The sequence below is a fragment of the Mya arenaria genome, chromosome 4 (assembly GCF_026914265.1).
Source record: "Mya arenaria isolate MELC-2E11 chromosome 4, ASM2691426v1".
NCBI lineage: Eukaryota > Metazoa > Mollusca > Bivalvia > Myida > Myidae > Mya > Mya arenaria.
In genome coordinates, this window is record NC_069125.1 from 37,696,782 (window position 1) to 37,713,437 (window position 16,656).

The window sequence follows — 16,656 nt, forward strand, 5'->3', positions numbered from 1 at the left end:
ATGGATTTTGAAATAACTTGCCACAAATTTTCACCATATTGAGACGATGTGCAAAAGCACATGATACGACACTAATATGACAAAATTTTTGTATGTGCTCCATATCTCTTAAACTGATTGAAGAATTTTGAAATAAAAAGCCACAAATGTTCACCATTATAGAGACAATTTTCAAAATTCATGTTACAACCAGCTTGGTTCAAGGTCAAGGTCACACTTAGAGGTCAATGGTCATATGTCTACATTTTGTGTCCGATTCATTTCTCATGAACCGCTTGAAGGATTTTGAAATAACTATGTACACATGTAAATGACATCGAGACAATGTGCAGAACCCATGTTACAACTAGCTCTGTTCAAGGTGAAAGTCACACTTGGGAGGTCAAAGGTTATATGACTATTCGTGTTTGCTCCATATAACTTGAACCGCTTGAAAGATTTTGAAATAACTACCCAAATAATTTATTATGTTCAAGGATTTTAAAATATTTATGTACAGATGTTAACCATATTGAGACAATGCGCAAAGCACATGTAACAGCTAAACACGGTCAAGGTCACATTTAGAGGTCAAATGTCATATGACTATAATATGACCATATTTCAAGTCTGCTCCATATATCTTGACCCGCTTGAAGGACTTTGAAACAACTTACCCACAACTGATCACCATATTGAGGCGATGTGAAGAGCGTATGATACAACCAGCTCAGTTTAAGATCAAGGTCACACTTAGGGGTCATTAAGGTCTTATGACAATATTTTGTGTCTGCTTCATATCTTGTGAACCGCTTGAAGGATTTTGAAATAACTATGTTCAAATATTAACATATTAAGATGATGTTCAGAGCACATGTAACAACTAGCTTAGTTCAAGGTTATGGTCACACCTAGAGGTCAAAGTTCATATGACATAATTTTTGGCTGCTCCAAATCTCATGAACCCTTTTAATGGTTTTGAAATAGCTCCCCCAAACATTTTTTCCCAATGTCAAATGTAGAATTGTATGGGACAACCATAGGGGGAGACATCTTTTTTTATTACAAAAGCAACAGTCTTGTTCATTCTGTAGTTATGGCCCTTGAATGATATTTATTTTACAAAACTCAGTTATTTCTAATTTCTGGGTTTGGCCCAAAAGCAGCACTATTTTTTTCTAGACTGTTTTCTGTTGAGTGATCAAAAAGTGGTGCTAGTGTGTGTAGACTAAGCACATAAGGAGGGTGTTGGTTGAGTGATTGTAGGAAACTCAGCCTTGAGTGGCCTTACAGTCATGCTAGTTTTTCTAGGCCAAGCACATAAGAATGCTGTTTAGGGGCAGTAATAGAAACTGTTAAGCATATATAACCCAGTAGGGTGCCTGATATTCTGCGCAGAACATATGTCAACCATTGTTTCATGATGATGATGTAAGCACATGTTTTTTGCAGACAGTGCTTAAATATCATATGCGCAAAACACTTAAATGAAGTTTCAATGTTGTCATAAGCATTTTTTCATTAACTAGTAAGTTAATTTGTTTTTGTTTTTTTTCAGTTTTTTCTTTGTCTTGAATTAAGAGCAATTGGCAACAACTTTGTTTTGCTATCCTCGTTTTTTTATAAGGTTCATAAAATTGGTTGATGTCTAGACATGACATTTAAAGATGCATTTTTGTACAACCTTGACCTTGTTTCATGACCTTGACCTTTTTCATGAGACATTTATCATCATCTGTATCTCCTTTAAAATCAATTAATTTTATTGCTTTTGAATGTTCCCACCGCATTCTTTCTGGGACATAAATTCATTTTTGAAACTATCTGATTTACTTTTCAGATTTATTTGAATTATCAGTTCAATAAATCTACCCCTGTCATACCGTGTTAGAGACCTTTTGCAAGAGTTATGGCACAGAGTCATAAAAAGAGGGATAAATTCTTTGACATTTTAGGAGAATGAACTTTGTTTTTTGCTAGCATCTTTATAATGCTTCTGATGAATTTTTCAAAGAATTTTGAATAATGTCATAGAGCTTTTGTTGTCAGCATTGGTAGCCATGTTGTGACAAATTATTTGACCATAAATAAAGAAAATTGTCACGATATTCACTTAACATGCTCATGGTTGAAATTACTTTTGAACTCATGGGATGTTAGTTTTTTTTTCAAAATATTTGATTTTTAAATTTCATATTGATTGAAGTTTTACATACTAGTTAATTAAATGGCTGGTATGCTAGCCATTCATAATAAAGTTGAAAGGAAATAGTTTGTCTAATTATTTTGTGATGAAAGCGTCATACTTCTTTAGCAATGCTGTAAGAAGTATGCAGGTTTCCATTTGCCGTAATGCAGTTCTGCTTAGTTCTTACATAAGTTTAATATGCACAATTTATTTGTTTGTGAACTACGCATGAATCAACAAAGAAACAAGAGCTTTACATGCAGATGGGAACGCACCTCTGTTCGTCAAAGGAACACAAGTCAACAACTATTTTTAAGTTTGGACTGATCACTTCTCATAAAACATTTAAAATAATGTTTTTAAGATTTGTTTATATTTAACATGTTTTTATGAAGACACCAACCACCTCCAAATGAACAATAACGTTAGTATACAGATTGAACTTTTCTGAAAGCAAGGGAAATCACGCTTACATCAATTGTATTTTGAGTTATGCCCCTTGGCCATCTGAGAAAAAATTGGCATGTATTGGCATCTACTTGCCATGCTCTAGTGGTTTACATGGCTTAAATTGCATTATCCAACATTCAGTTTCTTATCTGAAATCCCCTTTAAAGATGCTGACCAATCATCAATATTATATGCCTATCAATTTCCTTTTCCATATCCAATAGTGAAAATATAGCATGAAAAAAAACGTATCAGCATAATAAGTAGCATGTTGAGTGCTTCTTTTTTCTTTTCTTTTCTTTTTAAATGAGAAAAAATGTATTGATTGCTACCTTTTGCACACTGATGTTTATTTAAGTACTTTACATTATCAACTTATTATTCAATAACATATTTTTTCATTAACATTGTTTATTTCTTACGGAAATTATTTTTACTGTATTCAATTGCTTATTTGTGGTTATTTTCATGAAAATGCACTAAATCATTAATTCCATTGATTTATGATATAATTCCGGAACAGAAATTCAGGGAAATATAGTATAAAATCTTAAGTGCAGTTGCGTTGTATTGAACAAATAACAGAGCATTTAAACATGGATATAATGAAAGGAAACATATAATAAAAGGAATTTTATGATAGGACATTTTTCTGAAGACCTGTGTCACGTCTCTTTCAGTGTATAAACTTGCATTTGTCTCGACTGTTATGCGGTCTCTAAAACACGATTATGTGCCAAACTTAACGTCAGAACAGTGTCCTTTCATAATATCCCTAATATACGAGGAATATGTATTTGTATCTTAGGAAAACATAATGTCATGCAAATGCAGTTACTCCATCAAGAACTTTAACATTGATTTAGACTAATTTTTTCATATCAAATTGTATTGCACAGAACAGAATTATTTTTCCAGCAAAAACATGTGAGAAAAGCAGTTCTCCAGGGAGTTTAGTTTGTATTGTTTTGTCAAATTGTTACATTATTGCCTTGCAAACTCGTGTCTAAGCTTTATAGCTGATTATTTCGGAGATAAATGTGAGAGAATTGCTTATGCGTGGGCAGAGAATGTGTCTTAGGAATTCTTCATGTGGCTGTGTCATTTTCTCATTTTCAGAGGCTGTTTCAGTGGTTCCAGCTGTAGGACTTTTACACTTTTCAAGGAAAAATGGTTTAATCCCCAATGCCAATTTATTTTTATTTCTGAGACCTGTCGAAAGAAAAATTGTTTAACACTCAGATGTTAATAATCTTATTTCTGTTTGTCTTAAAAGGAAAAATGGTTTAACCCCCAAATATTTATAATCTTATTTCTGTGTCACTTTATAGAAGGAAAAATGGTTTAACCCCCAAATGTTTGTATTTCTTATTTCTGTGTCACTTAGAAGGAAAAATGGTTTAACCCCCAAATATTTATAATCTTATTTCTGTGTCACTTAGAAGGAAAAATGGTTTAACCCCCAAATGTATGTATTTCTTATTTCTGTGTCACTTAGAAGGAAAAATTGTTTAACCCCCAAATGTTTGTATTTCTTATTTCTGTGTCACTTAGAAGGAAAAATGGTTTAACCCCCAAATGTTTGTATGTCTTATTTCTGTGTCACTTAGAAGGAAAAATGGTTTAACCCCCAAATGTATGTATTTCTTATTTCTGTGTCACTAAGAAGGAAAAATGGTTAAACCCCCAAATGTTTGTATGTCTTATTTCTGTGTCACTTAGAAGGAAAAATAGTTTAACCCCCAAATGTTTGTATGTCTTATTTCTTCACCCTCTGATGACCTGACATTTGTTGATGTTTTCTTGATATTTCAAGATTGAATGTTCTAATATGGCAGTTCATTGGTTCTACGGTCTATAAAAACATTGGTCAGTGCAGGGTTAGTGAAGTCCAAAGCGAGGTGTGAATGTGAAAAGGTATGCGAATAAAGAAGCAGATAGAACCTTTTAGCTTTCGATCACCCCTCGAATGATTTAATTTAAGGCTTTCACCATTTGTGCATAGACCAGATGTTTTCATACACAGTATTCGCAAAATTTCTGAGTCGTACTAAAATGCTGAACAACAAAATGAAATAACAAAATTTTAATAACAAAATAAAACTTGAAAGACATTTAAATGTAAAGAATTGGCTTCAATGTAACTTATTTTGTCTGCATCACATGTGTTTAACCGCAATAAAACGTCAGTTGCCCAATCACAAGCATGCTCAGAAGTATTTTGAGGGGTTTTCAATATTTATTTGAATAATAACATATTTGAATGGATATCCTTACTTCAAATGAAGCTCAACAGGTGTGTAAATGTAAACTTTATACTTTGTTGTCTGGTGTATTTATTGTTTGTCTGTCCTCTGGACATAAACTAGTTCATACAGGGGTTGGAAAAATCAGGATTAATTCTGAAATCAGGATCGTGAGCTTATAATTTCAGACATGAAAAACAGTAGAGTTGTCTGGTTAGCACAGTGGTTAGCGCACTCACTTCTCACCAAGGTGACCCGGGTCAGATTCCAGGCTTGGGCGCATGTGAGATTGGTTAGTGGAGTTTGGTTAGTGGTCAACAAGCCGGATAAGTGGGTTTTCTCCAGGTATTCTGGTTTCCTTCACAACACTAGGCCACACTCTCCCGCAACATCGTGCCAACACACAACACAAGGCCACACTCTCCCGCAACATCATGCTAACACACAACACATGGCCACACTCTCCCGCAACAGCGTGCCAACACACAACACAAGGCCACACTCTCCTGCAACATCGTGCTAACACACAACACAAGGCCACACTCTCCCGCAACATCGTGCCAACACACAACACATGGCCACACTCTCCCGCAACATCGTGCTAACACACAACACAAGGCCACACTCTCCCGCAACATCGTGCTAACACACAACACAAGGCCACACTCTCCCGCAACATCGTGCTAACACACAACACTAGGCCACACTCTCCTGCAACATCGTGCTAACACACAACACAAGGCCACACTCTCCCGCAACATCGTGCCAACACACAACACAAGGCCACACTCTCCCACAACATCGTGCCAACACACAACACAAGGCCACACTCTCCCACAACATCGTGCCAACACACAACACATGGCCACACTCTCCCGCAACATCGTGCTAACACACAACACAAGGCCACACTCTCCCGCAACATCGTGCTAACACACAACACAAGGCCACACTGAGACTCCAGCAACATCGTGCCAACACACAACACAAGGCCACACTCTCCCGCAACATCGTGCTAACACACAACACAAGGCCACACTCTCCCGCAACATCGTGCTAACACACAACACTAGGCCACACTCTCCCGCAACATCGTGCTAACACACAACACAAGGCCACACTCTCCCGCAACATCGTGCTAACACACAACACAAGGCCACACTCTCCCGCAACATCGTGCTAACACACAACACATGGCCACACTCTCCCGCAACATCGTGCTAACACACAACACAAGGCCACACTCTCCCGCAACATCGTGCTAACACACAACACAAGGCCACACTCTCCCGCAACATCGTGCTAACACACAACACAAGGCCACACTCTCCCACAACATCGTGCTAACACACAACACAAGGCCACACTCTCCCGCAACATCGCGCCAACACACAACACAAGGCCACACTCTCCCGCAACATCGTGCTAACACACAACACAAGGCCACACTCTCCCGCAACATCGTGCCAACACACAACACAAGGCCACACTCTCCCGCAACATCGTGCTAACACACAATACAAGGCCACACTCTCCCGCAACATCGTGCCAACACACAACACAAGGCCACACTCTCCCGCAACATCGTGCCAACACACAACACAAGGCCACACTCTCCCGCAACATCGTGCCAACACACAACACAAGGCCACACTCTCCCACAACATCGTGCCAACACACAACACAAGGCCACACTCTCCTGCAACATCGTGCCAACACACAACACAAGGCCACACTCTCCCGCAACATCGTGCCAACACACAACACAAGGCCACACTCTCCTGCAACATCGTGCCAACACACAACACAAGGCCACACTCTCCCGCAACATCGTGCCAACACACAACACATGGCCACACTCTCCCGCAACATCTTGCCAACACACAACACATGGCCACACTGAGACTCCAGCAACATCGTGCTAACACACAACACGAGGCCACACTGAGACTCCCCACAACATCGTGCCAACACACAACACAATGCCACACTCTCCCGCAACATCGTGCCAACACACAACACAAGGCCACACTCTTCTGCAACATCATGCCAACACACAACACAAGGCCACACTCTCCTGCAACATCGTGCCAACACACAACACAAGGCCACACTCTTCTGCAACATCATGCCAACACACAACACAAGGCCACACTCTCCTGCAACATCGTGCCAACACACAACACAAGGCCACACTCTTCTGCAACATCATGCCAACACACAACACAAGGCCACACTCTCCCGCAACATCGTGCCAACACACAACACAAGGCCACACTCTCCCTCAACATCGTGCCAACACACAACACAAGGCCACACTCTCCTGCAACATCATGCCAACACACAACACAAGACCACACTCTCCCACAACATTGTGCCAACACACAACACAAGGCCACACACTCCTGCAACATCGTGCCAACACACAACACAAGGCCACACTCTCCTGCAACATCGTGCCAACACACAACACAAGGCCACACTCTCCTGCAACATCGTGCCAACACACAACACAAGGCCACACTCTCCTGCAACATCGTGCCAACACACAACACATGGCCACACTCTCCTGCAACATCGTGCCAACACACAACACATGGCCACACTCTCCCACAACATCGTGCCAACACACAACACAATGCCACACTCTCCTGCAACATCGTGCCAACACACAACACAATGCCACACTCTCCTGCAACATCCTGCCAACACACAACCCAAGGCCACACTCTCCTGCAACATTGTGCCAACACACAACACAAGGCCACACTCTCCCGCAACATTGTGCCAACACACAACACATGGCCACACTCTCCTGCAACATCGTGCCAACACACAACACAAGGCCACACTCTCCTGCAACATCGTGCCAACACACAACACAAGGCCACACTCTCCCGCAACATCGTGCCAACACACAACACAAGGCCACACTCTCCCACAACATCGTGCCAACACACAATACAAGGCCACACTCTCCCGCAACATCGTGCCAACACACAACACAAGGCCACACTCTCCCGCAACATCGTGCCAACACGCAACACAAGGCCACACTCTCCCGCAACATCGTGCCAACACACAACACAAGGCCACACTCTCCCGCAACATCGTGCCAACAAGAGTGACATAGTATAATTTATCATAACTTCACAATCGTTGTAAAATATATCATGCTTAAACTAAAAACCCATAGGAATTTTAGTACCTTGAAATGAGTATAAATGACTTTGGAAATAATTTCAAAAGAACAGCCCTGCTTTAGGCATGAATCCCTCATACTCAAACCAAGCCTTTTTCCTGGATTGACAATTATCATCTATTAGAACACCTGCAATTACAGTATGTCATAATAATCATGACAATAATAGGTATTGAATTAGCATTTATAGTCATCAGGTCATCACTCATAAAATCCTACTCTGTACCTTTAAAATGGCCACCATAGCGATTGACACGTGTTAAAACTTTCTTGTTAGACAAGTGCTTAATTTGCTTTTATGAAGAACAAAATTGAACTGCATTCCTAGATTACATATTAATCTTTTCAGTCAAGATAATTTTGATACAAATATTCTGTACATTAAAAATACAATCAGGCAAGAATTGGGTCTGGAATGTTCTGAATTTCAGGGATCAACAGCCTTTAGAATCTTAGAATATTTATCTATCTTAAGTTAAGGTGTTTTTGATATAAACACATGTTGTATATTAAAATAACAATCTAGGCCAGAATCGGATCTCAAATGTTTTGAATTTCAGAGAGCATCAGTTTTAGGACACCACTGGAGCCTTTATGAGCAATGATGAGTCTATAAGGAGCTTGGACTGGTTCATAGCATGTTTTTAAAATTATGGCTGTTAGTCTGTCCCTGTTGTTTCCATTTAAGTCAATATTTGTTTGTTACCTGGGGCCGTATTCAATAAGCATCTTAATAAGTAACAATTTTTATCTTAGTTAAAAATTGCCTTTTTTTCTAATTTGAATTTTAAGAATATGGACAATGTTTACACACCAAAAATATGAAGATAAGCAAGAAAATGGTCATAACAATATAAAAAATTATGCATATGAATAAATCTGATGAAAAGTAGCAGGTATTTAAAATAATAGTTGTCAAAAATTACGAAATATTCACTAAGATGCTTATTGACAGGGCTTTTTCTATAGTACCCACGGGTCCAACTATCGGACCCATTCCCAAAGCAAAATATAAGATATTTTTCCCAATCTTCAGAAAAAAATCCCAATCCAAAAATTATTATTTTTTTTTTTTTTAGAAATTCTTTTTACCTGTACTGGTTCATTTTCAACATCCTAATGAATTATGTGATGTGAAGTTTTTTTGGTAATTGAACTCAGAAATCATTGATTTTCATCACATTCAGAGATATGAAATATTATCTCTCATGATTTATTGCAATAGATATTTACACCCCAAGGATTGATATTTCAGCCATTGTGGGTCTTTTAAAGGGAAACTAAACTAATATTAAATCATTTCCTAATTCACAGGAGACTAGACAGCTTTCTTTTCACTGTAAAATTTCCCAATTTCCGCATTTTCACGACGCAAAATTTCCCAAAATGACTAGGGTCTTTTTCCAAAAATGGGCAGAAAAAGCCCTGATTGAATACGGCCCCTGATGTTCACATACAGATATACACAAGCTATGTTAAGCTCTGTATCCACAGAATCATTATGTGGCATGATAAATCTAAAATTGTTCATTATGATTTATATTCACACTAAGGGAGTTAAAAAACAATCTGAGTTCTCTTCTTGCACGAATCACACAGAATAGATTCAATGAGCTCGGTTTAAGAATGAAACCTCGCGGAAAATATTTTTATAGCTTTTAGTAAGTACGTAGAAATATGCATTATGATTGCACTAAAGTGTAATTTTATAACAAAGGATTAGTTCTATGTCTCGGCAACAATATAATCCTAAGTCCCAATTGTTTTCCATGTCAACACCTGATTATCAAATTATCTTGGAAGTTGGAATGCATCAGGGGGCGGGACTATGCAAGCTTTCTGGAAGAACTTCATTCCTGATGTAATGTGTACTACTGTATTGTTCTTTCCAAGAATATGCTACCAGTTGGAAAAGACTTCATGTCTACTGTCTTGTACTATGTCATTGTTTTTTTGTTTTTTAGGTTAATAGTTTTGTAGTGAAAAAGAGTTGAGGGATTGTCATAGCCATGGTGTTGTTGATGTCCACACATTGGCCATTTCTCAAAACCTATTTAAAGATATCGAAATGAAATTTGGTACACATGTGCCAGAGACAATACAGCAGTCAAAAAGCCCAATAACTCTGGGTTGAATTTTTTTGAGTGATGCCCCTTTTCGAAATAAAATAAAACAGTGTAGATATTTGCTTCCTAGCACTCTTGTTCTGTAGCTTGTCCTCATTGTGATTCAAATATTGATGTAATACTGTTGGTGTTTTTACTGGTATCTTTAGTCTTGTCCATGCCTCAGAAAAATATCATTATGTACAATATTCAAATGTGAAGCAAGTCGCATAACTCTGCAGATCGAGCTACAGATAACTTTTGTACACCATAATGTAATTTTGTTATTAAAGTGTAATGTACACCTTGGTTTCATTCAGTGTAATGGCATATGTTAAAATGTACTGGTTCAATGACACAGATTACTTAATTGATTATATACAATGGTCATCTCTTATTTCCCTTCACCTTTTAGCACAGAGAATTTGTCAAGGAAAACCACTGCATATGTGTTAAAGTGATTCTATGCTAGTTTAGCAACCATCTTATAATTGGTCAAAATGGTTGTTCCTGAAACGGTCGTTAAACCACTGCATGCGCAATAAACCACTGCATGTGCATTAAAGAGATTCTATGCTGGTTTAGCAGCCATCTTATAATTGGTCAAAATGGTTGTACCTGAAAAGGTCATTAAACCACTGCATGTGCATTAAAGTGATTCTATGCTGGTTTACCAGCCTTCTTATAATTGGTCAAAATGGTTGTTCCTGAAACGGTTGTTAAACCACTGCATATGCATTAAATTGATTCTATGCTGGTTTAGCAGCCATCTTATAATTGGTCAAAATGGTTGTTCCTGAAACAGTTGTTAAACCACTGCGTATGCATTAAAGTGATTCTATGCTGGTTTACCAGCCATTTTGTAATTGGTCAAAATGGTTGTACCTGAAAAGGTCATTAAACCACTGCATGTGCGTTAAAGTGATTCTATGCTGGTTTACCAGCCTTCTTATAATTGGTCAAAATGGTTGTTCCTGAAACGGTTGTTAAACGACTGCATATGCATTAAAGTGATTCTATGCTGGTTTAGCAGCCATCTTAAAATTGGTCAAAATAGTTGTTCCTAAAACGGTCGATGATTGATCATGGCATCAGTATTATAAACAATTTGTATTCGTTATGATTCAGACAGGTGTTTGATTTTAGATCGTTATTGGCGCATTTTAAAGCATATCAATGCTAAGTTGACTCTGATTCAAATAGTTGTCAACAGAGTTCCCATTGTTCAAGGTCAGGGAATTTTTAAATGGGTTAGGGAAATTTGGGAAATCAGGGCAAAAGTCAGGGAAATTTGGAACCTGAGATTGAGTTTGTCCTAGTTACATATAACAGCATGAAATTTGCCTGAATCTGATTATTTTCTTGTATTGTGTAGACTGAAAAGTGAAGTTACAGTAATGATACTTCTGAATTTTGGCAATGTGTAAGCCTACAGTTCTAGTATAAGAGACAATGTACTTTTTTAACAAATATTCAGTTATAGAAATCCTTGTACTTTTGGTATGTTTATGCCTTTTCAAGCGCTGTTTTTGGGGTGTGTACAGGGAATGTTAAGTAATATTGTTTTGTTAATGCATTGTTACCTGCTGCCTTTCTTACAAAAGTGCTTCAACTGGAAGTATTTCAAAAGATAGGAATATACTTATTAGCTAATAAAACATGTAAATAATGTTTCAAATAACCTGCTATTTCAAAGATGTATTTGTGATAATTTTTCATCTTTACATCAAAGGATGGTACAATTCTTTGTTTCATGCTTTCACCAATTGTAAAGGTTGGACATGCCGATGATCCATAAGAGCTAATGCGGTCTTGTTTTAATGGCACACGGGATAAATAGCCAATCAGGGAGAGACTAAAAGTGCAAAACGTTTACATAAATATTAGAATATGAAATTTTAAGCTCACTTGCATAGCATTGCAGATGTGATGGAGATCTGATTTCCAATGGCGTTGGTGTCGTTAAAATTGGGCAATTGTTATCCAATCTTTATCAAACTTGGTTACAATATTAATTAGCATATTATTTGAGTTCAATCAACAGACACATTTCCCCCTCAACTTTCAGGAGTAATGGCCCTTGAATTAAAAAAAAATCAAATTCAAACCTCAAAAAGACAGTCACTGTTCCTTCCGAGCAGGCGGCATAATATTCATTTCACAGAGCAATAATTTCTAAACAGAATAATGCCATGGCCAACACATCTCTTTAGCATTGCCCGAAGAAGAGGTCAGATACATCATGCATGGATGCAGCACTGCAGTTTGAATCACCACTATGTTAATGTGGGGCAATTGAAACTCTACTCACTACCTTATCCAGTTTCCGAGACATCAAGGAACGTGTCGTCTTTACGTTTCTGACCTGCCCGGTCCAACAGCAACCAACAATCTACTGTATGGCAATTAGCATCTCTCTTTGGGTGAAAACTTTCCATCACACATGTCCAGAACTTTATTGCTGCAACTTATGACTTGAAAGGATTTATCTTTGTTTACAGTTGCTGGCCAATCCAATTCCAATCCCACTTCTTTCTCTGACCTTTTACAATTTTCCTTTAGTTCAGCATATTAAATCAACTCACTAAATATACAGTAAAACTGCGGTTGTTCGAACAGGTGGTTGTTCGAGAACCGACGGTCCCTCGAGGTCGGAGCTTGACCCCGAACATTTTTCCTTCTATTTTCATATAAAATATACTGACACTGCATCGAAACCGAATTAAGTCGAGGAGTCGAGCTCTATAGCCGGTCCCTAAAACACAAATCATGCATAAAACCTTATGGCTCCCTCGAGGTCATAATTTCACACTTTTTCCCCGACTGCGTGTTCCAAAATAAACAAACAATTGCTAGATGTTAACATTTTTACATGTTGTAATTTTAAATTGCAATAACAGTTGAAAGGAAATTTCATAAGGTGTGATAAACTGTTTAACACTGTTTACACATGACAGCTATTACTTGATAAGGGCATTTCAGAAGATAATTAAGTTTTGAAAAGTTTTGTGAGACAGAAAAAAAGCGCCCATCTTCAATCCTTGATTTTGCGAAACTAAAATCTGACTAATGCTATAATATGTACTGTCATATTTAAATGTTGCTTGTTTAGAAAATGTGCTTTTTGTAAAAAAAAAAATTCTTTAACATTTAGTAGACCACAGCTTTGAACCAACTAGAGCGATTTCCACAACGCAACACATAATCGGTGTCGTAGTAAACAGTCGGTTTGACAACTTCAAACGTAAAATAAACTGATAGATAAATCATAACCAACTGGGAAATTGAAACTCACGTCATTTGAAACATCGGTTCCATCAAAGTTTCAGCTCGGACCTTGGCGTCCTCGAGTGATTGCAGTTTTACTGTATTAAGCCTTGACCTAAACTTTATTCCATCAATTACACATGTTTCAGTTTCTTAATTTTAGCTAGTTATTTCTAATCTTTATCTGGTCCTTAACCTTACTAGCTATATTACATTTTAGCTGTTAGATGTTGGAGGTCAGCAGAAATGTTCACTTTGATAACAATGTGTCTGGGTTTTGTCTTTATTGCAAGTGAGAAGAAAGAATCAAGCAAAAATGTATTTACATATTTAATTTGTTTCACAGAATTTTCATACAAGTCAACATGACTGTATAATCGTATTAAACAAGCAGTACTCTCGGTGTGTGGATGAAAACAACAATGAAATTTCTTCTCTACAAACATGATTTGATAACATGAATGATTTATGCGCTGTGCTAACATTTTTATTCTGTTCTGTAGATTTTATCTGCGATTAAATCAATTTATCAAATGTTTATGTGCCCGAGATGCAGAAAATAAACTATAGGAACTTTTTGCACTAAGAATGTCAGAACACGAATATATTGCGAAAGCTGAGCTTGATATGGAGGTAACTCTGTCTTTTTCTATGAAGTTACGTCAGTCTCGCGCTTAGCCCTGTTGTTTTGATACACAGCGCTAATGGAAGTAATGAACATTAGAAAGTGTAATGTATAAATGTATAATCATGTAGAACATATAGGACACAACCTTAAAGAATGCAAATATCAAATAAGCTACTGATTCATGTACGATTCAAACAAGTTCTGAAAAAAGCTACACTTGAAAATTTTAAGAAATTGAAAATTATTATTATTATTATTAGCAAAATTTTGGAAGTGGTTTTGGCAAGATTCAAAGATAAGTTTAGTTTTTATCTAATCTGTGGTAGTGGAAGTCAAATTCAAAAAATAAAAAAGAACGTGAGTTAAAGAAACATTCAATTATCAGTATATTTAAACTAAAATCTTTCATACTGTCTTTACAAATATGGAATATTTTAGAATTCAACTTCAGTCAGCTCATTATGAGTGTATGCTATGTCTCTATTATAATTCTCATAGTTTTTGTCACTCATTTGTGTCACTGGTGTCCTTGACCTTTCATGAATGATCCTTGGGTTCCCATGGAAACCAGAGTGGGTACCTGCTGTATCTTGGAAGTTTGGAGGGGGAGCGGGTGCTCCGTGGAAGGAAACAGGTGTTCCATGGGGGGACGCTAGGGAAAGGGGTGGGGGTGGTAATTCTTCCGACCCCTCAGATGCTGGTGGTATGTTAGAGCAAGGAACCAGCTGCTGGGTCAAGTCTATAGGCTCCATGTTTGGTATGTTAAGGGCAAGGTTCTGAGTGTTGTGGTTGGAAGTATTTTGCACCATACAAATGTTTCTGTGCTCGTTCAATACATTATTCCTTGGCCTCCTATGTGCATCAAGATTGTTCGGGGGCTCAGAACTGGAGAAGGAGGCATCCCGATCTTGAAATCTTGGGTCTGTCTGTTCAGAAGTTCGGTGTCTGTTCATCATCATTTGTATGATTGTGTCGATATCATAGCGGTATTTATCACAGTACATGTGCTTGGCAAGAATGTTTAGATTGCGATCGAAAAATATGTACATGATAGGCTGCAAGGGTCCTTGGGACCAAGCAATGAATGCAAACGCTTGGTAAACTTTGGGTGAAACTGTAAAGTTCTTGTCAAGAATGATTAATAAGAAGTATGGGTACCAACACACTATATATAACACAGCATTGTAGATGAAAATTTTGGCACGGTGAGTTGCATCGCGGATGATTTTACGAAGTCTGCAGGTTGAGCTAGTGGAACTATCCATTACAGTTATCGAGGTGCGCACAAGGAAGGAAACTCTGTTTGGTCGATTGATTTGTATCTCCTTATACAATCTGTATATAAAGTGAAACACAGCTATCATCGCCACTGTGCTGATAATCACCCACATGATGTGTGCAACATAACCAGTCTGTTTTCCGAACGTAAACGAACAACTGCCAATTTCGGGTTGAAAATCAAAATGACCGCCAATAAGTGTTGGACCCAGATGAAGTATGATGCTACCAATATACACTAGAATTATGCCAAACATGATACAGATTACTGTGCCTTTTGAGTTGCCTCCGATGTTTTTCTCGCCAAATGTGTAGGCTTCCGTACACACCATGGCAACCATATTGAACACGGAGGTGGTGACGAGTATCACAAACATAGCTCCGAAAAAATCACAGTCAACTGGTTTGGTCTGAGAAAGCAGGTTGGTGGCTATAGGAATGCAGTAAGCCGATTTAAACAGGTCAAGGAGACACGCATGGATAAGGAATCCGCTGGTCATTTTTCGGAGTGGACGTCGTACTATTATGGCCAGAATCACCACTATATTGAGAGCGATTCCGACCGTGGCGATGAAATAAAGGTAATAAGCTTCTGAATGGTCGCTGGGATTTGTTGACATCACATCCTGTTGTATGTCGGAAGTTTCAACGAGCTTATTTGGTGGATGACCCACTTGAGACTCCGGGGAGAAGTTGTAGTCATTCACCTTCGTCGCTCCCTGCAATTCGCGAGACACCACTCGGTTTACCTTTGTGGTACTGTAATATTGGTCGTCTGACATGGTTTTGCCATCATATGATGGGATGCGGACTTTGACATTATCGAGCCTGCTGTACGCCTTAACGTGAGATCTTGTCGGCAGTTCTCACCTGAAAATACATAGAAAGTTATGCATCATCGTAGGATATCTCAGCAAGTTTTTGTTATCACACAATATCTAAGATATCATTCTTAGATTGAAAACATACTACTTGTTTTCTTGTTTATTTTCATTGTCTTCTAAGCCGTGTTGTTAAAAATAGTTATTTGTTCACCTGCAGATGTGTTTGTTTACTTGATAAAGAATTTGATAAGTTTTGAGATTAGGCATATGTAGTAGGGATTGTCTGTTAAGAGATACTTTTGTTTGTTGATAAAATTATTTTTTTGCATAAAGACTTTCGAAATATTAAAGAAAATTGAAAAAAACAGCCTTTTGGTAAGTGGAATTGGAGAAATTTTATGTGAGGTTATGAAAAAATGAAGTTTTAATTACAAAATGAAACATTTTACTTGACATTATGCTTTAAATGCACTGTTGAAGATATTTTGC

At 37.8% G+C, this 16,656-nt stretch overlaps 2 protein-coding genes across 5 annotated transcripts in view; one reads left to right on the forward strand and one right to left on the reverse strand.

Annotated features, from left to right (window-relative positions):
- The window catches only part of LOC128231333 (protein MTO1 homolog, mitochondrial-like), a 119,896-nt gene that overhangs the window by 26,487 nt on the left and 76,753 nt on the right, over positions 1-16,656 (forward strand). The window lies entirely within an intron of this gene.
- The window catches only part of LOC128231334 (histamine H2 receptor-like), a 41,647-nt gene continuing 38,745 nt past the window's right edge, over positions 13,755-16,656 (reverse strand). For both annotated transcript variants that reach the window (XM_052944004.1, XM_052944005.1), the window contains exon 2: positions 13,755-16,213. In XM_052944004.1, the coding sequence (XP_052799964.1) occupies positions 14,500-16,125 (1,626 nt within the window). In that variant the 5' untranslated portion in view covers positions 16,126-16,213 and the 3' untranslated portion in view covers positions 13,755-14,499. The remainder of the gene's footprint in view (positions 16,214-16,656) is intronic.